Consider the following 27,425-nt stretch of genomic DNA (forward strand, 5'->3'; position numbering starts at 1 on the left):
GACCTGGGAAACTGGTCGGGCTTGAGTGCAAGGTGAATGGAAACAAATACAGGACAGTCTTAGAAGAAAACCAGTTCCAGTATACAAAAGACTTTGGTCACCTTTGAACAGGACAATGACTCTAAGCATAGCGTCATGGAGACAGTGGTGTGGTGAAAGTCTTGGAAAGGCAGAGATCAAAGTCCAAGCTCAAACATCATCTGAGGCAAGATTTGAAAATGACTTTTCACTGACAAAGTTTCCGTCCCATCGGACCGAGCTTGGACGATGTTGCCGAGAGGAATGAGCAAGAATATGAGGATACAGATGTGCAAAGCTGATGTTGAGATATCCGAGAGGACTTGAAGCTGTAACTGGGGGCGAATGTGGGGATTTTTGGAGTATGGACCAGGGGTTGAATACATACACAGACAACAAAGGTCTACTTGTCTGATCAACCTTCGGGTTACAGTTAGAAATAGTCTGCATGTTCAAATGTTCAAGAGTGTGATGTGTGTGTGTGGGTGTGTAAGCGTCTAATCAAACCTGTTCTCGCTATATTTGCTTACACTAACTACAAACTCGTTATATTCTGTCATCTTTAGGTGTGTACACGGAACTTGTTATATTTCATCATGACAGTGATTATGTCCGAGGGCAGATCAGTTGTCGGCCCACATCATGGACGCGTCCTGCTGCCACGTCTAAACTGCCTCTGTTGGCACGGGAGCGCGAGTGACAGCGTATTCGACCAATCAGACGCGGCTACGACGTAAACGCCTCGATATCGCCCAATAGGGGTCGGCGTTGGGCGGGACTTTTGCCTGACACCGATTCAGTCGCAGGAAGAAACAGTAGTTTGATACCGTGCCGAAGACATGTGTGGTGAGTGTGGGATTAAAAAGAAAATATTTTATTCGCATAGAGTCATATCATGTAGTACATAGGTATTTCTTCAGGAGTTGGCTCGTATGGAAGTATTTATTATATTAGTAATTGTGAAAAATAATAATAATAACAGCTTGGATGGACGCGCGTTAGCATGTTAGCATTTCGTTTTACGTGAACTAACGATAAATGCACGCGAGCACACAGAGAGAATTATTGTTATTATTTTAAAAATCTTTCTGTCATTTAGTGTAATTCTGGCGAGTTATAAATAATGATACGCCGATACACTTAGTAGAAGAGACATATATAATTACTGTTAAATTGTTTCTTGAACCTCCTCGCTTTTCCGCTTTAATATCAATGTTTTGTTTAATGATTTTTGGCTATTTCATAAAAGTAATAAGTGTAATTATTATCTACGTAATTATATATTTAAAACAAACGTTTCTGTTTTCAGTTTACATCCTCACGCTTGCCTCTAACGCTTAAATGTAGTTTCCTTTCGGGTTTGATCCCAAGCCACTCGCTTCTGACTTCGTAGCGCACTACAGAATGCGTCGAAGCAGTACTATCGGCCACTATGTAGTGCGCGTAGCTAGGGACTACGGAGCGGTTTGGGACGCAGCCGTGCTCGCTCATGTATCTATCTATCTATTCGTTCATTCATTACTCATCCGGATGTGAGTGATCTGATCTCTGCTTTAAACTGCAGAGAAAAACAAAACACGTATTTAAACGAGGAAGCTTTTAAACATGCTAAAACATCTTCACCATCTCATGTCCTATCCAAAATGATTACTCTAGTGGAATTGTGCTTTATTGGAGGAATGTTTGCCCTCAAATCTAAGGATGACACGTGACATGTTAATCTGGAAATGTCTTGCAGCCCTTTTATGCATAAATTATTTATAATACAGATTATTTTATCCAGTTTCACTTGTTTCAAAAAGTAAATGGATTGTCTTTGAGTAAAAAAAAAAAGAGTCTTAAACAGTATGCCTGAAATAATAGCAACAACAATAGTTATAACAATAGGAACAACGACAATAATAATACTAATAATAATAATAATAATAAGTCTTCCACACTAACATTCCAGTCTAAATGTAATGTTGGAGTTATCGAAATAATTATAGAAAATATCACTTCTGAATTTAAAAAAGTTATACAGTTTAGGATGCTTGCACAACACCCCCCCCCCCCCCCCCAAACAAACATTAGAAAGAGTTTACAGTTAAAAAAAAACACAAGAGTCTAAAGCTATCAGTGGATTCTTTTTGTAGTTTTTTTTTTTTTGTTATTCCTTATTTTGTTTTTGTAGAAAGCTAGTAAAGATCGAGAGCGACGCAGATTGAGAGTCTCTGCGGCGTCGGGAGTTTAGGTTAATTGACCGTAATGATCTCGAGTGATCTGGAGGTGGTTTACATCTTATATTTCCCTAAAATGTACATTAAAAATAGCTTTAAACTGACTGTACGTACGTGTGTATACTGTGTGTACGCATGAAAGGGTTTATGAACACTTCTCGCTCATGTCACATCTCTCATTGCATCTTTATCACTCAAGGCAGGAGACGTTGAAGGTGTGTTCGTTGCAAATGCGGTAAAACTGGCATCATTTATAAAACTAGACCAATCAGTTTTTATACAGATGTGTGAAAATGCAGCAGCGCGTACTCTCCTGGATGTATTCGACTGCACCGAGTTCACCCCTACACAGTATGTCACCTCGTGTACGTGTGACCTGATAACCAGTATATTTTTAGTTGTATAAAAGTTGTGAGGCAAATTGTTATCTTGGGTCGGTTTCTTTGGGGGGGGGGGGGGGGGGGGGGGCGTGCTTTGTGTGTTTATCTGTGTGTTTCCTTCTTTGTATTTTTTATTGTGTAAAGTGCTTGAGAAATTGCTTTAAAGGCACTATATAAAGTAAAGTTTATTATTATTATTATTAGTATTAGGAGTATTATTGTTCCACGATGTGCTGCGTAAGTTTGGTCATGTAGTGTATCGTTTTCTTTTCTTATTTCTTCAAAGAATGCAGCGATTTAATTTTTATTTTCTGGCAGGTTTTGAACGTTAATTCTTTGAAAAATGTCAGGGAATGATGAATAAAAGTAATTTTCTCATCCGCTGCTCCTGTATAACGTTAAGTCTCATACAGTGGCGTCGCAGTGGATTCAAAGCCCTTTGGGGGAATACTAAAAGACGGCCGAACAACAAACGAAGACCGTGTGATGGACCGTGAACGTACTTTATTGTTATTTTTTTATCTATTGTTTTATTTTTATGGATTTGTATTAGCGCTTCTGTTTTAGTACCGCAGTCTCTCGGTGTTTTATTGACCGCTGATCCGATACAAAGCGGAGCCTTGTGTGACCCTCGTCTGACAGACACGTCAGTGTGTAGCGCTCAGCTCGACTGAATGCTGCTTCTGTTTGGTTATTTCCATACGCTGGGCCATGTTTACGCTGACCAGCCAGTTTGTCTGCATTTCTTCTCCGGGTTTTTTTTTTTTTTTGCTTCAGGTTGCGACTAAAAGTGAAAGAAGACATTGTTTATTTTGTTTTGGTTGCGCAGAAACGGACAAGGCTAAAACAGTGCATGAATACAGACTAAAGGAAAAGGACGAGTTTATGATTATTATCCTCGTCTAATGAAGTTTCTAACGCAGCTCGTCGTGTTCACGTCCTCGTCTGAAAACTCGGCCGAAATTTCAGCTATAAACTGCCGCGTCCTGTCCTCGCATTGCACGTAAAGCTGTTATCGGAGTCTAACGATCATCTTTATATTCTCTTGACATGTTTACTTGGGTGTAGTAAGCAGGAGAGTTTGCTTAAAAACCGTAAAAACCGCTCCACTGCGAGCAGGACCGTCTCGGCCGATGTGCGTAGTGCAGCAGGCGGCGGGTCGCGTCACACAGTGCTTCAAGTTTAAGGCTACGTCTACATTACATGTGGAAAACTATTTGTACAAAACGTGTTGTCTTTCGCGGTGATGTTAGTTGGTAAATGAGTCCTTTTAGCTGTACGTATGTTCGACGCACGTGAATCGGAGAGGAACCTTCGGCTGAATGCACGTCGCGATGACGCGTCTCGGCCCACGTCTGCGGACACGCTGCTGCCATTTTGAAAACTTGCGAGTTCCTCCGGATAATTTTTGCTCCTCTGCAATCGCGAAATCTGTCCTGGAGGGACCGATTGTCACTTTGTACAACCTTCAGATTGAATTTTTAAATAAACGCCTGACAGAAATGACGCAGGCCGGAGCGTCTTACGTCTTTACGCATGCGCAGTATAGTCATGTAAATGTTTTCAGAAGAAGCAATTATTGGAAAACGCCCGTGTAGACGGGGAGCGTTCAAAAAACGAAAGTGCAGTTTTCAGTTCTATTTCAGTTCGATTAATGTGGACCTATCCTAAATATAGCTCCATACCAAACGAAAACTTGTTTTGCAAAACACAATCCAATTATTTTTTCTTCTTCTCTTCTTGTTTGTCTTGTCTGCCGAGCAACTACAAATTCAAAACGTTCAACCCGGCCATGAACACCGCTTTTCCAAGACGCCCGAGTTCCTGACTCGTCTACTCGACGTACTTTTGAGATCGTTAAATAAATAAATAAAATGGACGTTAGTTATACTCATCCTTTCTTTCGCACGGAAGAGAGCAATCGAACGAACTAGCGCCAAATCGTCAGATTTTTATTATTAGCTGTAGACCTGACTTTATAAACGGAACCAAGCCATTGCAAGTGTTTGTCATCTTAAATCATTCCTCATTTATTAATCATCTCCGAGTCATGAAAATCAGTGTTGGTCGTTTTTATCGGTGAGTGACCCGACTAGTTCAGAGCCAGAGCACGGAAAAAGGCTTGAAATACAACAAATACGAGTGCAGACACGACTGTGCAGTCTGTAATGATAAGATAGATGTCCTTTAAGACCTTATCACAGCCGCTGTGTGTGTGGTGTGGGGGTGATGTTTAGTCTCTGATTGTATTGTCTACGCCACCGAACCAGATACTGATATCAGTCCGATCTGTACGAGGTCTGCTTGTGTCTTCCGCAGGAAGACCTTCAGTGCAATCTGTTGCTGATAAAATGTATTTAGATTTAGTTTAAATACTTCGGAGCTGCTGATTGGTTCTGGTAAAGCGTATGACGCACCAGGGTGTCCCCTGCCTCCTCCCCCAAAGTCCCCAGGGATAGGCTCCAGACTATCCCTTAAGTTCAGATCCATCGATCAGTACTACATTCTCCCTCTCTCCGTAGGAATATTTGCGTACCTCAACTATCACGTCCCTCGCACTCGCCGTGAGATCCTCGAGATCCTGCTCAAAGGTCTGCAGCGGCTGGAGTACCGCGGCTATGACTCGGCAGGTAAACAAACACACCTTTTGTTAACACTCGTCGAGTGGCATTGTTGCTCAGACACTGAGGCGTGTGTGTGTGTGTGTGTTATCTGCTTGTTTGTTCTTTTGCAGGTGTGGGCATCGATGGAGGAAACAGCAAGGACTGGGAGAGCAATGCCAAGAGCATCCAGCTGATCAAACAGAGAGGCAAAGTCAAGGTCCTGGACGAGGAGATCCACAGTATGATGATGCTTTTCATATCAGAGTGAACACGCATAGATGTATGATTTTTTTATTATTATTATTATAAATTTTTGTGCGTGTGACGCTTACAGAGCAGCAGGACGTTGATCTAGATGTGGAGTTCGACGTCCACCTCGGTATCGCGCACACGCGCTGGGCCACACACGGCGTTCCCAGTCCTGTCAACAGCCACCCACAGAGATCTGACAAACACAACGGTGGGTCCCGACGGATTTCTAGACGCTAACTAAACGCCTTCCTAAACGTTCTCCAAACAAAGGTGCACCGTACACTGTAACCATAACAACGCTACTACCGAGTCGAAGCTAGTACAGGCTAACTAGCAGGTATTGTTATTACCAGTATCGGTTTATTGTTTAACATTTAGCCTGACTAAACGCAAAGAAGCCTCGGCTTGCCTAAATTTAAGAGTAGCGTTTGTGCGACCAGGCAGCATTTAGACCGCCGTACGCTATGCGGATTAGGGTTAAAGCGGGACCGGCTTGTATTTGTTTTAAAAATGACTCTGATCGGACGTGTCGCCAAGCTCCTTGTATTCACTCGCTAACAAGACTGACCCTCAGGGAATAAACACCAAGTGTGAACGCTGAAACTCTCTTCCCAACAGAGTTCATCGTCATTCATAATGGAATCATTACCAACTACAAAGACCTCAGGAAGTTCCTGGTAAGTTAAGACTTCACACAAAATGCTCGTACAGCTGAACGCAAAAGTTTGCACACCCTTGGTTTGTCGGGTTTTGGGATTTAGTAAGGAATTCGTTTATTGGCGTGTCGTAGTATGAAAAGTCGGCAAGTGGCGTTTTCTTAGCGAGCTGAAGGGTTAACATTTAGTTCATTAATTAATTCATTTAAACGTGCCTCTTTCTTAACGCTGTCAGTATGTTTATTTTAGGTTGAATTTCTGGCAGTTTGAACAGGCCCAGACTCTCGAGCTGTAAGCAGTCAGGAAAATGAAAATACTGACATTTAACAGAGGTTTAAAGTATGAAAGGACAGCATTACCAGCACTAAAATGAATCTAGAAATTGAGGGGAGAAATCCAGTTTCTATAACTGTTACAAACTAACTGATTGTTGTAAGTATTAACATATTAACACACACCGTCTGACCATTAAGTTCCTCGTGATAATGAGGGTCAGGGTTCTCGGAGCGGGACTCCGGGAGTGAAGCACAGCTGGGTGCCTAAGCGTGCCTAATTTTTTGACTGTTTCTTTATGAAAGACTGTAAAAACTGCTCGTTCGATTAAAGCACATCTGAAACGTACATCCGATGTGCTGTTGGTTTCCTGGCTTCATATTAAGGGTGTTCAGACGTTTGCGTTCAGCTGTACATTCGCACAAAATGCTCCACTTTCACCTCTTATATTCGCATTATGGAGGTTTTTTTTTTTTTTTTTTTTTTTTTTTTTTTATAAACATTTTGTCTGATTATGGAGTATTTTCTTTTTTTTTTAATCATCGCTCTGAACCCCCCAGGAGAGTAAAGGTTATGAGTTTGAGTCAGAGACTGACACTGAGAGCATCGCTAAGCTGGTGAAGTACATGTACGACAACCGCGAGAACGACGAGGTCAGCTTCGCCACGCTCGTCGAGCAGGTCACCCTGCAGTTGGTGAGCTCTTAACCTTGCACCTTTCATCGTAACGAGGTACGAGCGTGTGCATCCACGTACATTCGAGCTCATTTTAAACCATATTGTTCTGTTGTGTGTGCGCGTGTGTGTGTGTGATCAGGAGGGAGCCTTCGCCCTGGTGTTCAAGAGCGTGCACTTCCCGGGAGAGGCTGTGGGAACGAGGTACGTTTCCAAAGTGAAGTTATTGACCTGTGCTTATGATCATTTAGATCAATCTGTCTGATAAATATAACGTCACAGTGACTACGTTGCACTTTTGGGTCATCTTGAAGTGGTTTTGTTCACGCTCGAAGAGAATCAAGCCTCGGGACGATGTAACGAGTGTAGCTCCGTGTGTCTCTACAGGAGAGGAAGTCCACTGCTGATGGGTGTAAAGAGCGACCACAAGCTCTCGACCGACCACATTTCCATCCTCTACCGCTCAGGTGAGTGTCACGTGCAAGAGTGTATAGGTCTACAAATAACCTCGAAATAAATATTTGTCTTGGATTCACCTCAGCGACTCGATCCCGTACCCAGCGCCGTTGAGTTCTCGATTCTGATTGGTCAGAAGGTGTTGATTCGTTTTCTATAGCCGCAGCTGTGGCTAGTAGTGTACTAATTCAGATCACATGCTTATCCAAATGCGCTCGTTCTATATGAAGGTTATCGTTTCTATAGTAACAGCTCATTCACAAGGACTTGCATGGCGGTGGACGTGCCACGTAATCAAAGCGTATAAATGAACGGATTTCAATTAAGCGTCATGTTATTTAACCCAGGAAAAATATATGAAAGTTAACGTGGTTATTTATTTATTTATTTATGGAAGGAGTCTCCAGTGTCAGTGATTTGTAACAGTTAGTAAGGTATCTCTCATTGGAAAAGTTTCAGCACTTTTTTTTTTGGTTGTATTAACTCAAAGAGGGGTTAGCGAGGGAAGGTCTTGTTTTCAGTGTAACTGTAAATGGATAAAAAGTATCAATTGTCGCTCTTTAATGAACGGAAATCGTAGTAGTTGGGAGTTTGCGGTGCTATAAGAGGAATAAAACGCTTCGGGATAATGAATAATGAACCTCAGGGTGGCAAGAGGAGCTCCGCTTTGCGTCGAGCCACATCACGCCCCCCCTGTCTTGGATTATTTTCCTGTAACAGCACACCTCTCAAGTGATTTATCCTTGCGTATACAGTACACATACATGTATTTTGATTAGTCAGTTTGGATTGCTAGGTCACATCTTGTATTTAATTTGTATTGTATTATTGTGTATTCACTAGGTGGTCTGGACAAGAAGAGCTGTGGTGGTTCTCTGCCCAGGATGGACCAGGACACCTGCCTGTTTCCCGTGGATGAGAAAGCTGTGGAGTATTACTTCGCCTCTGATGCCAGGTCTGTCACACTCACCGCTGCCTCCTCTTACGGTTCAGTGTCGTTCAGTTCATCTCGGATTAAATAAAAAAGGAAAGTAATAATAAAAGTATTGTGTTTTTTTTTCTGTTTAAGTTGAAGCTTGTTCGAAGCTGTATAAATGACCGCTCAGAAGTTTTAGAGCACCTCCGTTTTTTCAGTTTGTATTGGAAATCGCGCAGTTCGACGTCTCGACGTACTCTGAAATGGAATCGTTTTGTTTAACAAAATTTAATCAGAAATCTTGACCCGTCAAAGTCGCCACCTTTCGCAGATATAACAGCCGAACACACTCGTGACATTCTGTCTACAATGGAAATCAAGTATCGTTCGGAAAGTTCTTCCCAACACTGTTGCAGAGGTTCCCACAAATGTGTTGCACTTGTAGGTTGCTTTGCTTTTCGCCCTTCTGTCCATTTCATCCCAAAACCAGCTCGACGGGGGCTTTAAGTCTAGAGACTGTGCTGGCCTTGCCATGATTTGAAGCCTATCGTGGTGTTGTTTTCTACTTAGGTAGTTCTGACATAGCCTGGAGGTATGTTTTGGATCATTACCTTGCTGTAGGATGAACCCCTGAGCCAGTAGGCGTATACCAGAGGGTATTACATGGCACCGCAGAATGCTGTTGTTGTGGTTTTGGTTCAGGGTGCCACTCGCTCTGTGCAAGTCGCCCACTCTGGATCCAGTAAAAGAGCCTCAGACCATCACGCTCCCTCCTCCGTGTTTGACAGTTGGTGCCACACACCGAGGAACCATCCTTTCGCCTACTCGACGGCGGTTTAAAAAATACTCTAGTCCACTGGCGGTGCTTCATGACCCAGGCAAGCCCCCTTTTTCCTATTTGCCATCTTCGCAATGGCTTTTCTTACTACCACTCGACATGTCAAACCTGCAGCTCGAAGTCTTCTCTTCACGGTTGAACCCGAGACTTGCTTACTTCGACCAGCGTTAACCTGTGCTTGAAGCTGTTGTCCTGTGAGCCGCCTATCACGCAAGCGGTTGACTCTCGGAAACTTGTCTTCTGACTCTGTCGTGGCTTTGGGTCTGCCAGACCTCTTCCTGTCAGAGTTTCCTCCAGTTTCCAAGTGCCTTTAGATGGTGTAGGAAACTGTCCCCACTGACACCTTGGCTTTCTTTGCAATTTCTCTAAAGGAAAGACCTACACTTTTAAGGGCTTTTAAGGGCCCTTTTAAGGGCCTGTCTGTTTTCCTTTGTTACTCGCCTTTTTCTCACCATTATGACCGCGATATACTACTTCCTGCAGTACAATACTGTCCAAATAGTGCTTCAGTGGGTGTAGTAACACAGTCGCTTTTATCCAACACTGCTTTTATACAGAAAGAGAGTGTGTAAGTAATCAACAGAAGTTTGGACACCTGTAGGAATTGTTTAGCATCAACTTTCAAAGGCTTAATTTACTTCCATTGCTGCAGAACATCTGTAAGTTGATGACCCATTACTTGTTCCTTGAAAAAGGCCTTTTTGTATAACTCTGAAATGTAATTTATTTTATTTGTACCATTTCAGATTATTCGCTGGACTTGAACTGCGTAAATTTCAATAAAAATTTGGGGGTGTTCTAAAACACCCGTTTGACGGGTAGTGTAAAGGTTGGACTACACAGTAGGGGTGGGTGATATGCCAACAAATGTCATATGAATATCGGTGATACTTTTCTGCGATGCACAAATATATATATATATATATATATATATATATATATATATATATATATATATATATTTATTTATTTAGGTGTGCTAACAAAGTGACCGCAAAACATTAGTTTCAGTTAAAAAAAAAAATCCGATGTTCATTTATTTCATGTCTATGAAAATAAATTATTTAAAACGTGGGGGGCCAAATGTGATAAACTAATTTTGAGCTAAATCAGAAATTGAGACATTATTCATAACAGAAATTTAAATGTAAAATGTAAACATTTTTTTTTTAATTGAGATATGATTTAACATTAAATCAGCTGCTTCCATTCACTTATTATAATAAAAAAAAACAAAGCAATGACAATATTTCTGAGAAAAGTGCATTGTGACATCGAGTCTTGTTTTGATTCAAATATTTATTCATTAAGTTTATACGAAGGAGAGGATGTTGACCTCAAACGATAAAAGTGCCAGAAAAATATTTTGTTCCCAAAACCGTCTGAATTAATTGCGTTCTAACTGTTTCATATTAAGCAAAATATTTGGGATGATTGCTTTAGAAACAGATGTTTCGAAGAAATGATGATGTAACGTGTGTGTTTTAGTCTCGGCATGACTCGTCCTGTTTTCCTCCTCGTTTTGCAAGATGTCTTTATACAAACATAAGTGTTTACAGTTTTCCCCTCTTTTTTGGATTTTTGACAGCGCTGTGATCGAGCACACGAACCGAGTCATCTTCCTGGAAGACGACGACATCGCCGCCGTGTCGGACGGCCGTCTGTCGATCCACCGGATCAAACGGAGAGCAGGAGATCGTCCTGCTCGCGCCATCCAGACCCTGCAGATGGAGCTGCAGCAGATCATGAAGGGTGAGACGGAACGGTGCAGGCACTCAGTACCCAGAGTACTGAACTTTATTCAAACAGGGTTTTATTTTTATTTTTAAAGAAAGATCATGGTGAGTGAGATTTAAGTGAGCTTCTTATTACTGGTTCATATACCACAGAGCTGTTGAAGTCTCGAGTCTGCTTGGTCGGAAGGTGTCGATTTAATTTTATATGACAGCAGCTCTGACAGGAATTTAAAGCTGTAGACAACACCCACCTGTATGAACAGGTATGCAAAAGAGTGAGATTCAGGAGGGGGAAACCAGCTGAGGCATTTACGTATTGTTGTGTACCAACAGAAGGCTGAAACTATGCTTTCACTTTTGCCTTTTCATTCTTGAAATGTTGCCTGACCGGTTTGTTCCGAGGAGTGATTGCACTTAAAGTGAAATCCATCCTGAATGACGTAAATATCAGTGTGTATTTGTGATGTTCAGCTGTGAAGAAGATCTAGGGATTAATGAAACGAGTTGACATGTTGGTCTGTTTTTAGTTTGGTTTCCTGCGTTACCCACAGTGCTGTTCGATTGATTGCCTTCTGATTGATAGTCATCTAGTCACACATATCATCTCATAGCTCGCTAACTTCTCAAACTGCGTCCCTGCTGTAACTCAGCGCAACCGCATTGTATAGCTGCATTGCCTTCTGGGACTTTGAGTCCAACATTTGCACCTACAACCTTTCACAGAATAATTACCAACATCACGGCAGAACTAACAAATAAACAAATATTTTCAAACATATTTCATGTGTTTCAGGGTCGGTGGAGGTCAAATATCTTTGAGGCGATGCAGTATATTCTTTACCACCAGGGGGCAGCACTACACCTTTCCCACCTTGTCTTTCTCTCTCTATTATCAGAAGTGTTCATGACCTACATTTCTGATGCAACCGGCTCTGTGACATTTCTCACCCCGAAACGCTTTCCGCTCGCCTTCGTCGATCGTTCTTTAACGAGCGGAAAACTAACCTCTTTCTTTATTACGCCTCGGTGTCGTGATTTGAGCAGGCCAGATAATTCCAGCAGCTGTGAGAAATCTCATGCTGGAGAATCCTCTTAAATGATCTCGTCCAAATGGCTTTAAAACCAAAACACAATCGAACCAGATCAGTTCCACACGCATTGCCCCTTGTTGTTGTTCTGTTTGGGAGTTCCTCGGTTCTTGCACGGGGGGGGGGGGACTGCGAATAATTGAGGGCTGAGATCGTATTCTGGCAAAGATATCAGGTGTGAGTTCACTGCCAAGCTGTGAGTCCAGTTTATATGGACTTCATCTGCGCTCTTATACAAGTGCACTCTGTGTATCGTATTCAGTGTTGAGTTATGCGTGTGTACTGAGGATTTAACACCGAAATTGCGCACATCCGTAATTCAGAATTCACGCGCAACTACGGACTTAAGACCTATTCAGGCAGTTGTGTGGGATCTGCAGACAAGGGGCGGAGTTTTCCTGAAACAGAGGTGTGGCGTTTTGAGTCCAGTATTAAATCGTAAGCCTCTTAATCAAAGATGCGACTTATAATCGAAGAGCAAATTTCTTCTAGATAAAAAATTCCGAAACAATTAAAAGTCAGGCGTAAATATGGAAGATTTCCATTCTTTTATTCATTCGAAAAAATGGCGGAGAAGTAAAAGTACGGCATACCAGGCACGCGTTACGATTTCATGACCTTGGTTTAGTCTCTCCTGGCTTTCTTAAGTTTTTCAAGTTGGCAAGCGATAGATGTGCTGGATCAAGTGCTATTTTCTAAGCTATCGAATAATGAGCGTGGAAGCCATGTTGTTAAATTAAACCGAATTTGCAGTGATTGTGATGATTACATCTAGGGCTATTCGTGCAGCAGTATATTGGCGCTTTTATACTAAAGTCCTATCATATAGCATTTGTGTTTATTTTTATTTTTAAAGAGCCGAGAAAATAACCACCTTAGCCCAACTCTGAATGCACATAACTTTCCCCGGGTAAACATCGAGATAACTTTTGGGAATTTGGGGAATACAGCCCTGCGATTGTGCCTCGGTTTTCTAACTACAGCATGAATCGGAACAGTCGAGGACGTGTTTTTGTTTCTGGCTTACCTGTGCCTTTGTGTTTACACCCGTGCGCAGGTAATTTCAGCTCTTTCATGCAGAAGGAGATCTTCGAGCAGCCGGAGTCTGTCGTCAACACCATGAGGGGCAGAGTGAACTTCGATGACAACACAGGTGAGACGGTGTGAGTTATGGTGAAGGACGGAGCTCCTTCCTTAGAAACCTTAGTTAAGGAAAATTGAGTTTATCCGAGCGAGAAGATTTTACACCTCTGTGATGTGATGTGTGTGTAGTGACGTTAGGAGGATTGAAAGATCACATTAAGGAGATCCAGAGATGTCGGAGGCTCATCCTTATTGCATGTGGAACCAGCTATCATGCAGGAGTGGCAGTGAGTGTAAACACACGCACACACATTCAATCTAGTCATACAAAATCATGATAAATGTCTAATTTTCTTTAATAACTTTAATAACAGAGTATGTTTTCGTAAGTATGTTTGAAGGGAAAACCAGGCTAGTAAAATTTCTGAGTTTTAACCCAGGTGTGATTTATAATTCTTTTCTCTTTTTTTTTTTTTTTTCCTCCCCCCTCTCAGACCCGTCAGGTGTTGGAGGAGTTAACTGAGCTGCCCGTCATGGTGGAACTGGCCAGCGACTTCCTGGATCGCAACACCCCCGTCTTCCGAGACGACGTGTGCTTCTTCATTAGCCAGTCAGGTTAGGAACGTGTGCGATCAAAAGCGTCGCTCGTATTTGAACTTTCTGTCGACGTCCTCGTCCGCATACGAGATTAAATGTCTTATTTTTTTTTCGTCCGCCATTTTGAAAAAGAAATTTAGACCCCCTAGGGCTGGCTAGATTTAAAAACTGGGGAAGATTTTTTTCAAAAAATGGTGTCTGAGTGAACTGTGACAAAGCTCACAGCGGTCATGTGATTCAGGCTCTGAACACGTTTAGAGCTGATGGATGTAGTGTAACATTTCCGTTACAATGCGTTCATAAGCTATTCTACGTTACACATTATGAAAAGGCATTACCGTCATTACAAGACATTACAGTTTATAGCATTGTAAAGATTGTCTAAAGACCAAGTACGGTGTGTGTAGATAGTCCTTTAACATTTCATGTGTCAGATTTGAGAAATCCCAGCAGCACTGCTGTACCTGATAGTCTCGTAGCAGCACAATACACACGACCGTGTCCGTGTGTAGTAACCGGATAATATCAGCCCTGGTCCTATGGCGGTTTTTGTTCAGGCGAGACGGCGGACAGCCTGCTGGCACTGCGGTACTGTAAGGAGCGCGGCGCCCTCACCGTGGGCATCACCAACACCGTGGGCAGCTCCATCTCCCGTGAGACTGACTGCGGCGTCCACATCAACGCCGGGCCTGAAATCGGAGTGGCCAGCACCAAGGTGGGTCCTTCTATTGACGACACGTGCACTAAACACACCATCACACGCTTCTTTTTATATACACTCTAAGCACGCTCCAACTAGCATGATGCTAATTGTGTCGTTACTTACGCAGATTTCTGAACCAAATCCGGTTCTGAATCTCCAAAACAAGTATGCGTTTTATTTCAACTAATAAAGAAGCAGATATAAAACGTATCGTAACGGTCATTTTCTGTTCGAGCGGACTCGCCGCTCCAACGCCGCCCTTGAGGAATTTATCGGATGGCTTCGTTAACGCGGGAACGGGCGCACGAACAGGTGTTTTGGCGTGAGCAAGGTGTTCTCAGCGCTAGTATAAAGCCCAATTTATTCAGGACCTCAAGCAGGCGAGCAGCTGCAAGAATGTGAAATCATCAGCCTATTACAGTGTTGCCCACATGGGAACTGTTTTATAAGAGCTCACGTGTATAACGAGTGCGTGTTCGAGAGCGGTTCGGTTTGATTTGCGCTCACGGACTATAACCGAGTTTGAGCTTTTGTTATGAAATGCAATTTACATTTTGGAACGGTAGAGTTAAATACATTTAATAAGTGTAACATCAAATGAAGACTTTATTAAGCTTATGGAGTGAAAGAGGTCCTAAAACAGAGGTTCTCCTTCCTTTTTTTTTCTTTTTTTTTTTTGACGTGTTTTTTTTTTTTTTAATAGCAATGCCATCAGAAACATTCTAGAAAAAAAAAGTTTCTATAAAGAATCTTATAAAATGTAATTACGTACAAGGCTGTTTTTCAGGAACAAAACAGCAGCAACTTTCTCACAAGTGGTGAGAGAGCGACGAATCTGTAATAGTCATCTTTCGTTAAAGTGCCTCCCCCAGCTGTGGGTCTGAGGACTGCATACAGAAACGGGACTCTGACTTTCTCATCTCGCTTTCAGTGAGAGTATAAATCCATTCTTCCTTCATCCTCCCACCCAGAGCTTCCAGTTAATCAGGTTGCCAGATTGAGCCTGTGAAAGCTATTATAGTGTGAATCGGATGTAGCTTGTTCTCCATGGGCTCTGCTGTATAACGAGTTCCTCCCTGGTTCCTTGCAATGTAAAAACACATAAAAGAAGGTTTAGTAGAGAGAGTATGGAATTCGATTTGGCAAAAAAAAATAAAAAATTTGTATCATGATACACAAAATATATCATGACATAATCTTATGAGATATTATTCTACATGAATGAACTCAAAACATTCTCCGTTTATCTTCATAGTAAGTGAGGGCTGAGTCTCGAGAGCGTGCGAGATTGGGGAATGGGGGCGGGGCTTCCAGGTGGTGTCAATTTTAATGTCTGAGAGTTCAAAACCTACATTCAATTCAGATTAATATGTAGATTGCTGTTTTTTTTTTTTTTTATTATTTATTGAGGAGGAAAAGACTGCTCTTTGGCATGTTTTTCAGTGATCACTCGTAACAGCGTACTCAGGTGCTGTTACGCAGAATACGTTAAGGTCGGTAACTCTAACTCTGCTTATATAATGCATAATATAATCAGAATAAGCATAAATAGATATGGTGGCAGTGTCGTATCTTGTAGGGACGATTCAGTCGTGTTCTTGCACGAGCCTCGCGTGAAATCTGTGATAAAACAATTAGATGCGTGCGAACGCTTTTGCTCCGCAGCGTTTCAACATCATGATATGTCCGTAATGTTTATTCCGCTTTAGGTGACAATAATAGGCTCGGCTCGTGCGTTCAGGGTTCTTCTGGTTCTTAGAAATGTTCTGCAGTAGTAAATTGTAGTTATGCAGAGCACGGCGCACACGTTTTCAGAGGCAGAATCGCGCTGGGTTGTGCTGGAAGTGTTGGTCTTTAAAAATTTGTAATAAAGTTTTTATTTAAAAATTTTCCCCCTATTTTACATTTTTTTCCTTTCTTTTTCCCCTTTCCTTTCCTCTGTGTGTGATCGCGTCCGATCGATAGCCGAGTAGAAATCGTAAAATCCAAAAGAGCGTAAAATATGTTCGTCTCTGCATGAGAGAACAAAGGAAGGACTCTGAGGACTGAAGATAAAGTGAGGACGAGTAGGAGGAAGATGATGGCCAAGCCATATGTTATGTGGGCTAGAAAGAGTGCAGAAGTGACTTGTGGGAAAACCTTTCAACCTAAGAGAATTTTTCCACCTAATCCTCTACCTACCACGTCTGTAGCATACATGTGATTACCACAGATACGAATCAACATGAGGTTAAGGAAATAACAACCACGTAAAAGCTTGTTATAATGGAAGTCTATGGGCAGTTGTTGGCGCTTTATATGAAACACGTGCGCAGAATGCTTTCATGTAGGGTTGAACTAGAAATTGATAGGTGAGTAGATGTTTGTATAACGTTTATGGAAGGAGTCTTCAGTGTCAGCAAGTTTTCTGCCAGAGGAAAGTCTTCGCTACTTTGCACTTTGTGGTTTCTCGTTAACTGTTACCATGGTAGCAGAGCAACGTCCACCCCATCATACAAATCTATAGTATTCAGATGATCTGTTTTTCATCAGAATCCGTTTCAGCCCGAAGTAAGTGTGTGTCTGTGTGAGTGAGAAAGAGAGTGAATGAGATTTGGCGCCAGTTGTGTTAGAAGGAAAAAAAAAACCCAGCCATTTATGGAAAGATGTATTCACAGAGTGTTGTTTTTGTTCATCAGGCATGTAGGAACCATGTTGTGTGTGTGAATATATTTACTTACTCGGTCGCTGTGTGTGTTTTGCAGGCGTACAGCAGCCAGTTTGTGGCCCTCATCATGTTCGCCCTGCTCATGTGCTCGGACAGAATTTCCATGCAGCCCAGGAGGCGGGAGATCATTCAGGGCCTCAGAGTGCTGCCAGGTAAACACCGTGTCTCACACTCTGTCTCCGTCTGTCTCTTAGACACACACATCGTTCGGGGAGATTAATTGCAGTTACCCCGAACACGGCGCATTTGAGATTTATGTTGGAGTTTTCAGAATCATGCTGGCTTTTGGAAACCTGAAGAAGATTTCCTCAGAAGCCACCAGTACAGAATTTGCGCAGGCTTATGAGAGGTCAGCCAGAGGGGGAAGCCATTTTACTCCTGATGTTTGTTTTCACTGATTGCTTGGCGTCAGCGTCATCGTTTTTGATTCTGGAGCGTGTGCGTGTAGTTTTATCCTGTACAGCATAAATGGATTTTTTTTTTTTTTCTGGTAAAATGAAACCTCATATGATTGCATACTAAAACGGGTTTAAATTGGTTTTATTTGTATAGCGCTTTTAACAGTAGATTTTACAAAGCGGCTTCACAGAAATCCGGATGTATATTTAGATCCCTAATGAACAAGCCAGTGGTGAGGGAACAACTCCCTGAGGTGATGTCAGGAAGAAACCTTGAGAGGAACCAGGCTTAAAAGAAACCCGTCCTGTTCTGGGTGGAAGTCAGACAGTAGTAAGTGTGTTGAAAGGATGTTCAATATGAGCATCATAGTCTTTATGTCTCTGTGGTTTCGTGTTGGTTGATACATAGTGCTTTCCATGAACACTAAAAGAAGAATTCCCACTGCAACGTGCCGACAGGATGGCAAGCAGGAGTTGTTGGAAACAATAAAGGTATGGCATCCCATCTTCAGTCCCTTGAACCAAGAGTCATCTTCAGTCCCTTGACCAAGAGTCATCTTCAATCACTTGAACCAAGAGTCATCTTCAGTCCCTTGAACCAAGAGTCATCTTCAGTCCCTTGAACCAAGAGTCATCTTCAGTCCCTTGAACCAAGAGTCATCTTCAGTCCCTTGAACCAAGAGTCATCTTCAGTCCCTTGAACCAAGAGTCATCTTCAGTCCCTTGAACCAAGAGTCATCTTCAGTCCCTTGAACCAAGATTCAAGTCATTTTCTATCCCTTGACCAAGATTCAAGTCATCTTCAATCCCTTGACCAAGAGTCATCTTCAATCCCTTGACCAAGAGTCATCTTCAATCCCTTGACCAAGAGTCATCTTCAGTCCCTTGACCAAGAATCATCTTCAATCCCTTGATCAGGTTTCAAGAGTCATCTTCAATCCCTTGATCAGGATTCAAGAGTCATCTTCAATCCCTTGATCAGGATTCAAGAGTCATCTTCAATCCCTTGATCAGGATTCAAGAGTCATCTTCAATCCCTTGACCAAGAGTCATCTTCAATCCCTTGACCAAGATTCGAGAGTCATGCCTCGTTTATAATGACAAGTCACAGGTTTGGTCATGAAGCGTGTCTGACCTAGCGGACGCCTCTGTATACCGTTACATACCGTTACACCTCTGTATACAATTACACCATGTTGTTCGTAGAAGCCGGCCCCATGTCAACCCTGCGTGGTGTACACTGAGGCCTTAAGTCTTGATTGCTGCATTTGATGAACTGCTGGTTGTCCTTCAAGTACCGTTAGGTAGATTAACTTCACACTCCTGCGGTGTTTCCTCCACTGACTTCCTGTAAACTATAACATTAGATTGAAAACCCTTAGTGTTTGCCAAAAATGTATTAGCATTCGTGCCTGATTGCAGGGGTGTGGGGTATACTAATCCCGCACCCGCCATTACTGCTGTCATTCAAGTAGAGAAAGAAGATTTGGCATGGGTGTCATAATATATTGTACTCTGTGTGTGCAGTTGTTTAGCCCTTTATGACAGTTACATTTCTCCATGTTTTTTGCATTCCATGACTATGCGATGATTGTGCGAACATTTGGCTTTTATTTGAGTAAAATTTAATAAAAAAAAAAAAATTAAAAAAACACAAGAGATTTCCTTTTGGTTATGAGAGGACACTGACCTCATGTGACCCCTCTGTCCTCAGGGAAGTGTGTGTGTGTGTGTGTGTGTGTGTGTGTGTGTACAGCTCTGACCGTCACTGTTGGAATCCTCTATTGGACCACAAGTAACTGATGGGTTAGACTTCAATGCTCTCTCTCTCTCACTCACACATTCACTCACACATTCACTCACACACTCACTCACACACTCACACACTCTCTCTCTCACACACACACACAGTTGCAGGAATGTGTTGGCAGTGTTCCTCCTACATCGTAGCTCACTCTTCTCATTAGGCTCAAAACTGCTGATGCTGTCCATAACAGCTGTGTATGTGTGTGTGTGTGTGTGTGTGTGAGAGAGAGAGAGAGAGAGAGAGAGAGAGAGAGAGAGAGCAGTAGAATGAAATGCTGTAGAACAAAGAAACAATTCAAATCCAGTTGAATGTTATTACAAATCCAGTTGGCCTTTTATTATTTTTCAATATTGTTAGTGTTTATTTTGCACAAGTGCTTTGCTTCAGTTCTTTTGTTTCGATTGTTTGAGTATCAAAAGGAAAAATCCTCAAAGTTTCATATTAGACCAGTGTTAGACTTTGAAGTGTGGCTTTGTGGCTCCGTAGGCACGGCTACTTTTCACATTAGCATTAGACGGAATGGATGGGAACAAAACGAGGCAGCTATTTATTTATTTATTTAATTTTTTTTTTTTGCACAGTTATTGTCATTGGCAACTTGCAGCACTCATACTTTCTAATGGGAAAATTCATGAGAAGATCATGGGAACTTTCAGATGTTGTTTTTTTTTTGTTTTTTTTTTTTTTTAATTAAATGATGCCATTGTGTGAGGTTTTGTGTTTCCAGCAATGGAGCAGGAAAATATAACAAGTCTCACACAGTCTTTAGACACAAGTGCCACATTGAAAATGAATGGTTTGGGCTGTAGTCATGTCTGCAGGCGTATATACTGTATATCGGTTGCTATAGTAATGACAACAGTGAACACACTGTGTATTGTGGGGGAGTTAGAAATTTCATGATGGATTATGTGCAGTTTACAAGTGTTTAAACAAAGGAAGGAGACACACAGGCACTTCACAGCACCAGCTCCAGCTACTCTCCTAACCTGACCTGATCTTGTCCTTGTGTGTAATTTCCATGGAGGACCGTTGACCGAATGAGAGAAACGAGCCACATTAAATCTAAAACATTTGATTGGTCAGACTGAGTCACATGTCCAGATTTTAACCACATGCTTACTTACTGGAGAGGGTTTAATGGTTATGAAAAAACTTCATATATTGCTAATAAAGTCCTTATTATAAATAAATAAATAAATAAATGAGCTTTATGTGTAATTCTAATCTAGAATATTCTTTGCAATTGTTCATTAATTTGTTTATATATTTTATTCGTTCCTTTATTTAGTTATTTATTCGTGTGCTTATTATTTATTGTTTTCCGACAAGGGTGAAGGGATGGCGGTTTATGACCTGAACAAACTCATTGTGCTTTTCCTCACTTGCTCTGTGTAGATCTGATAAAGGAGGTTTTGAGTCTGGATGAGGAGATCCAGAAGCTGGCGGCCGAGCTGTACCAGCAGAAGAGCGTGCTCATCATGGGCCGAGGCTTCCACTACGCCACCTGCCTGGAGGGAGCGCTGGTGAGACTGCGTTTTTTTTTGTTTGTTTTTTTTTCCTCCTCATTTCCCTCCTATATCCTCCCCACATCCCCTTCTCCTTCATGGTAGCTTTCATTCTCATTCAGTATCAGTGACCCGGACACGCGACTTATCATTCTCACGCTAACCCGGAATACCGACGACTTCCTTAATTCCCGCCTGGCAAGATTTTTCCCCAAACGGCGAGGTTATGACATGGAGCGCATAATTAGTTTCAGTTGTATACATGCAGCTGAGTGTGTTTTCGTTACACCACAGAGAAGAGCTCGCTGCAGTGAACTCGAGCGATGTGCATGTGCGCGTTAGGCGGCTCATCCCACAAAAATGCGTCCTCCAGCCCAAAAACAACTCGTGACTCTCCTCTCGTGTGACATCGCTGTCCTTTTAAAGTCGCTTCAGAGCTGTTATGCCTTCTCTGTGTTTCGGGTTCTAAAGGTGAGCTGAGAAATCGCGCTCGGTCTCATGGGGACAGGGACATTGTTTAGATTAGACTAATAGAAGAGCAAAAAATGGTTAATAATGTCATCAGCTGAATTTGTAATGACCGTTGAGAATCTCGACGACGCTTCCTTTTCCTCTTGTCTCCTCCTCCATGATCAGGTTTATTATTATTATTATTATTAGTAGTAGTAGTAGTAGTAGTAGTAGTAATATAGTGTACACTTCTGTTTAGAATTGTAGCTAAACTAGGGCAAGTGTACAACTGCACCTAACTTGGTGTTGCACTGTTAACCCCCTGGTGTGTGTGTGTGTGTGTGTGTGTGTGTGTGTGTGTGTGTGTGTGTGTGTGTGTATGTGTGTGATTTCAGAAAATTAAAGAGATCACCTACATGCACTCTGAGGGCATCCTGGCAGGAGAGCTGAAGCATGGCCCTCTGGCTCTGGTGGACAAACTCATGCCTGTTATAATGATCATCATGAGGGATCACACATACATCAAGTGCCAAAATGCTCTGCAGCAAGTGGTGGCAAGACAGGTACACACACACACACACCCTTCTTTTTACAATCCTTGTCAGGACCTTCCACTGACATAATTATTAATGGAGTTCATTTATAGTATTCCAACACCTAAACCAAACTCTAACCTCAATAACATTTTGGCTTATTTATTTATTTATTTATTTATTTATTTATAATTAATTTATTATTTTTTAAAATAAAGGCAGCAGCTAAAAAAAAACCTAACTAAATGGTCAGCACTTATATAGTGCTTTTTTAACCTTAGCGCTTCTACAACGCGCTTTACACTGTGTCTCATTCAACCATTCACACACACTCACACAGCAATGTTAGCAGAGCTGCCATGCAAGGCACTAACTTGCCTTCGGGGTTCAGTGTCTTGCCCAAGGACGCTTCTGCGTGTGGAGTCACGTGGGCCGGGAATCGAAACCCTACAACCCTACGATTAGTGGACAACCCGCTCTACCACCTGAGCCACAGCCGCCCACTAACTAACTCAAAAAAATATCCTTATCACTTGGTCCCCACTTGGAAATAAAAACATGGTCCAACCCTCACACTCTGAGTACTGAAATATATACAATGGCAGTTATGCAGTACATCTACACAAGCAACTGGATTTTCAACAGCATGTGAATGTACACTACCGGTCAAAAGTTTGTGGACACTCGACTGAAATGTTTCTCATGATCTTAAAAACCTTTTGATCTGAAGGGGTGTGATTAAACGTATGAAATCGATGTCGTAGACAAAAATATAATCGTGCCGACGTCTTCATTCCTTTCATTAGAAAACGAACATTTTATTTACAAAATGATTTTTTTTTTTTTTTTTTAAACGGACGACTCGGAGCGAAATATTCCGGAAAAGTGTCCGGCGTCGGTGGGAACTCCTTTAATACTGTTTAAAAAGCATCTCGGGGAGATTCCTCAAGAAATCGGTCGAGAAAACGCCACGAATACATTTCTGCAAATTCTAGCCAAAAAGGGCGTCTACTATGAAGATGCTAAAATTTGTAAATAATAATAATTAAAAATATTTATTTATTTATTTATTTTTGATCACAACATAATTCCCATAATTCCATTTGTGTTACTCCAGAGTTTTGATGACTTTATTATTATTATTATTATTATTTTTCTAAAATGTGGGGGGGGAAATAAAAATAAAGCATGAGTGTGTCTAAACTTTTGACTCTTAGTGTATATTAAGATTAAGCCTTTTAGTGCAAAAGTTTACACTCCCTTAGGATTAGAAGACCTTAGTGTTATAAAAGATGTCATTCACTGCCTTCTTTAAATCAGGTCTGGAGTCCAAGAGGGCTGTGGATTTATGTTTTGGGTTGTTTCTTATTCCAGGATGCATTCGCTCTTTCTTCATCCGTTTCCATCACTTCAATTAGTCAAATAACCTTTTAGCTTAGGAGTTCCTTTGCAGTTCCACTTCTCCTAACTGCTCTTCTTTGCTGATTGGCCTGCGGTGCGAGTGTAAATTGTGTCGTGTCATGCCTTCAGGGTCGTCCCATAGTGATCTGCGACAAGGACGACTACGAGACCATAAAGAACTCGAGCCGTTCGATTAAAGTGCCGCGTTGCGTGGACTGTCTGCAGGGGATCCTCAGTGTCATCCCACTCCAGCTGCTGTCCTTCCACCTGGCCGTGCTCAGAGGATACGATGTAAGAACACACACACACACACACACACACCTTTTTTTAATTTTTTTTTCCCGTCACGGCGCCATCCGACTGGTTTTCCGAGACTCCCACACCGACCGTTTATACATCATGCTTGAGTTCAGTATTAGAAGAATTTAACTGAATGTGTTTATTTATGATACTTTTTCATTTTTTTTCTCAACGCAGGTGGATTGCCCAAGGAACTTGGCAAAGTCCGTCACGGTGGAGTAAAGCCCTGGTGTGTCACCTTCAGAATCTGAACACACACACACACACACACACACACACACACACACACACACACACAAATACTGGAATTGAAAGGAATTGAAAAACAAATAATTCTATAGCATTTCTTTCTCAAACATTTTTTTTTTCCTTGTTCCTTTCTGAGCCTCTGTGTGAGGAGTAGCGGCTGTCGATTGTGTCGTATTATTAATCGGTGGTGGCAGGGTGTGGGGCGGCCGTCTTTAACACACTTCCTCCTCTGTGACGGGTGGTTTAATCGAAATCCACGTTAGTACAGTAGTTTATCTTGGTGTATTATGTTACATTTTACCATGTGCAGTTTAGTCTATCAATGCTGCTTTGCTACAGCCAGACATTTAATTCATCTCTCCACTGATTCCCACTGAGTACTATTTCTTTTATATAGCGGTATAGTAAATGTTCTCGATCTTCATGTCAAAGATAATAAACGCGTAGACGTGTTCGGCCTGCCGTACGCTAGCTGACGGAAACGTCACGTGCTCTCGCCGAATCGTACACGAGGTCGTGTCAGCATAGTGGTAGCAACGTGAGTCGAACGTGGTCAGCGTTCCTCCGTCGTCACAGTGGAGAATCTACATGTTATTCGCGTGCTCGTCGTGTTTTTGTTTTTTTCGGAGCCTTGCCTGGCACAAGGTCTCACTAGATACTGAAGTCCTGACTGCAGGGATTTTTCTGATTTCTGTATTTACTTGAATTTTATCTTCAGCACAGTTACACACGTTACATCTTATTGTTACTGACTTTGCCTGTTATCTGTTGCGTGCCGTGAAGCTCCATTAGCCAACTTGTCCTGACGTACACCTGTTTATACTACGCCGCTGTCGAATCTGAAGCTGTGGGTTGATTTTCTATGACCGTAACTCCGAGAGTAGTTCCAGTTCATGTTAATGCCTTTCGTTCCTTTCGTTTCTATAGTAACGGCTCATTAACGGGGACTTCCCCATGGACGTCTGTGCACAATCTAAGTCTAGTGAAAGAAAACAAATTGACCATTTATGGAAGGAGTCTCCAGTTTCAGCACTTTTGTAACAGTCGGGTTGTTTTTCCACCATGGGAAAGTCTTCAGGGCAGAGGAGTTTAGGCTTTCCAGTTCCTCTGTAACATTATTATGAAGCCAGGTTCATAATGTAGCAGCCTTGAATTTATAATCTCCAGGTATTTTTGCTTTGTTTGTGTTTATTTTATTTTATTTTTTTACTTTGAAGAATATGAGTTTCATGTTTACAATGTAGCTGCCAGTCAAAGCAGAAAACATGAAGTAAATCCCCCCCCTTTGTGTACACAGCTACTCCACACCATGCCACCTTCCTCCTCTTTGAATGTTACCATGGGACCATATGATTTATACGTGCGCTTTTGTTCTTTGGTTCTTCGTCTTTTCTTTATTAATGTTGTTTTTTGTTTTTTTTTACTGATATATTCTTTATTACTATAATGCCTGTATACCCAAGTGTGAAAGCATCTTGTTATTTTGAATTTTTCCCTTTATGTTGTTGAAATACTTATCAATAATAATAACAACGAATTATTGTTAAATCTTGTAGACGTTTCTGATGGTCAGCTCTGATCCAGCGCCGAGTTGAACGAGGTGCACGCGCTCGTTTCGTCAGGTCTACGTTACCACCAGACATTTTCTATTTATTGGTCATTTCTATTCCCTTATTTTACAGTCTTCTTGTTCATTTGAGTGCTTTATTAGCAGTCAGGTCGGGGGTGATTTTATGCATTTCCACTGTAATTCCACCCTACATGTATAGATGAACCCAAAATCGAAAAAGAAAATTCCTTGTTCGTAAATGCTGCAGAGTCTCTTGTAGCAGTTTTAGAGCCTTATTCCCTGATTAAAACGACGGCGCTGTATCAAGCCATTGCGTTTTTGAATGTGGTTATGGGATTTTATTTACGATCCGAGTAGTTGCAATAAAATTGTCAATAATTATTTGCTTGTTCTCTTGTCCTTCTGTAATCACATCTGTTTTTATCACTTCCATCTCGGAGATTTACTGTCCATATAGGACTTTTAGATTTGTCCCATAAGCAGTGGTTTTTGAAATGCGGTGTGATTTATTTTCTTTTGTTCCACTAGTGGAACCCACCATTGTCAAGGTTATTATATTTACTAATGAGCTCTAATACATAATAGCTTATTTTACTGGTCACTTGCTTTGAATGGGTTTAATCCAAATCGCAATAACTGGGGGGGGGGGGGGGGAAGACAAGTAGCTCTATAAATAATGTTAAGTTCTGTTCTGTGAGTGGAAAGTTCAGGAATAAAAAAAGTATTATGATTCGAATAAATAACAAAATAATGTATCATACAGGTTTCATAATGGGCCCAATTTTTTTTTTTTTTTTTTTTTTTACGTTTGAAATGTATTCATAAATAAATCTGTACGGAAATTTATTTTACAGTTGAAGCAGAACTCTGAGGGGAGCCCTTTCAGAATATAAACCTAGAACCATTAATCATCCACTGAACCCTTGAGGAACGTCTTGTTCACATCGGATCAGTTCGGCACTGACGGTTTATTTAGACCGCAGTGCTTCACGACTGCCTAACTCTGATGTAAGGTAACTTTTTGAAAATGTCTAGAAAGTTTCATAAAGCTTGAATACGGCTTCTACACATCTGATGGTTTCTCTCAGGGCGTTGTATGTGAAGGGGGGGGCGGGCGGGGTGGGGGGTGGGCGATGGCAGCACTTGTCTTTGTTAGTGTTTTTCTCCTCGCATATTTCTGGATGAAACCTGAATTTTTATGAATTTGGAGAAGATGGTGCTCCGTGCCTTCCAGGAAAAAGAATGGTTTCAATTATAAAGATTTCTGGGGCAGTTTGTCTTGGGTTGTTTTCTACAAGAGGATCACTGGCGTTGGGTAACTAGAAGAGCTTTTTAACATCTTACTCTTTCTTGGAACAGCTTGTAAGCTTGCCTAGACTTTGACGAATTGTTTACTTGATGCTCAGCAGGTCATTTTACACGTGATGGCAGGAAAAAATAGCACTTGTTTTCCAACCTTTTAGAACATTAAGCCTATTTTTATTTTATTTTTTTTAGCAGTAGCATAAGGCACTGTTTCCTGCTGGATTCCCAATGCTTGCACCCATTACACACCGTTCCTCAGTAAAATGCTTTTCAAAGCCAATAAACCTCCATCTTTGTTCTTGTTGTTATTGTCCTAAAAAGCTTGAGTTTCTTAAGCTAGTCGCCATGCCATACTCAAACGAAGCACTTAAAGGCCATCTTCAGTCTAACATTTTGACAGCCGTGCAAACATCGAGAAATTGACAGTCCTGTATTGCAGAAACTGGACTATAACTGCCAACTCTGAATCAATCATTTCAGTTAACTCGTGTTGCGGAGACTGCTGACAGCTTTTCCACAGCATTGATTAGTCTTGCACGGTCTCGTTTGTTTTATTTATTTTAACATTAATCGCTGATGAGGACATATATTTAGCCTTCTCATTCCAAGAGATGATTCATAATATTCAGAAAGCTCACATACTGTAGTAGTGTGATCTGTTACATCACGAGGAATATGCTTATATTCAGTTAGGTAATATACGAA

The 27,425-nt window shown here is 41.6% G+C and overlaps 1 protein-coding gene across 1 annotated transcript; it reads left to right on the forward strand.

Annotated features, from left to right (window-relative positions):
- Positions 1 to 779: 779 nt before the first annotated feature.
- LOC128607424 (glutamine--fructose-6-phosphate aminotransferase [isomerizing] 1) lies at positions 780 to 26,063 on the forward strand. The gene is made up of 19 exons (XM_053624270.1): positions 780 to 864; positions 5,140 to 5,247; positions 5,352 to 5,459; positions 5,555 to 5,680; positions 6,091 to 6,149; positions 6,962 to 7,096; positions 7,218 to 7,279; positions 7,463 to 7,542; positions 8,375 to 8,486; positions 10,874 to 11,037; positions 13,167 to 13,262; positions 13,382 to 13,479; positions 13,687 to 13,807; positions 14,347 to 14,504; positions 17,237 to 17,351; positions 20,803 to 20,930; positions 21,758 to 21,925; positions 23,426 to 23,587; positions 23,774 to 26,063. The coding sequence occupies exons 1-19, from the start codon at positions 858 to 860 to the stop codon at positions 23,816 to 23,818; spliced, it is 2,052 nt and encodes a 683-aa protein (XP_053480245.1). The 5' UTR covers positions 780 to 857; the 3' UTR covers positions 23,819 to 26,063.
- Positions 26,064 to 27,425: the final 1,362 nt, after the last annotated feature.

This window comes from Ictalurus furcatus, chromosome 5 (assembly GCF_023375685.1).
Source record: "Ictalurus furcatus strain D&B chromosome 5, Billie_1.0, whole genome shotgun sequence".
Taxonomy (NCBI): domain Eukaryota; kingdom Metazoa; phylum Chordata; class Actinopteri; order Siluriformes; family Ictaluridae; genus Ictalurus; species Ictalurus furcatus.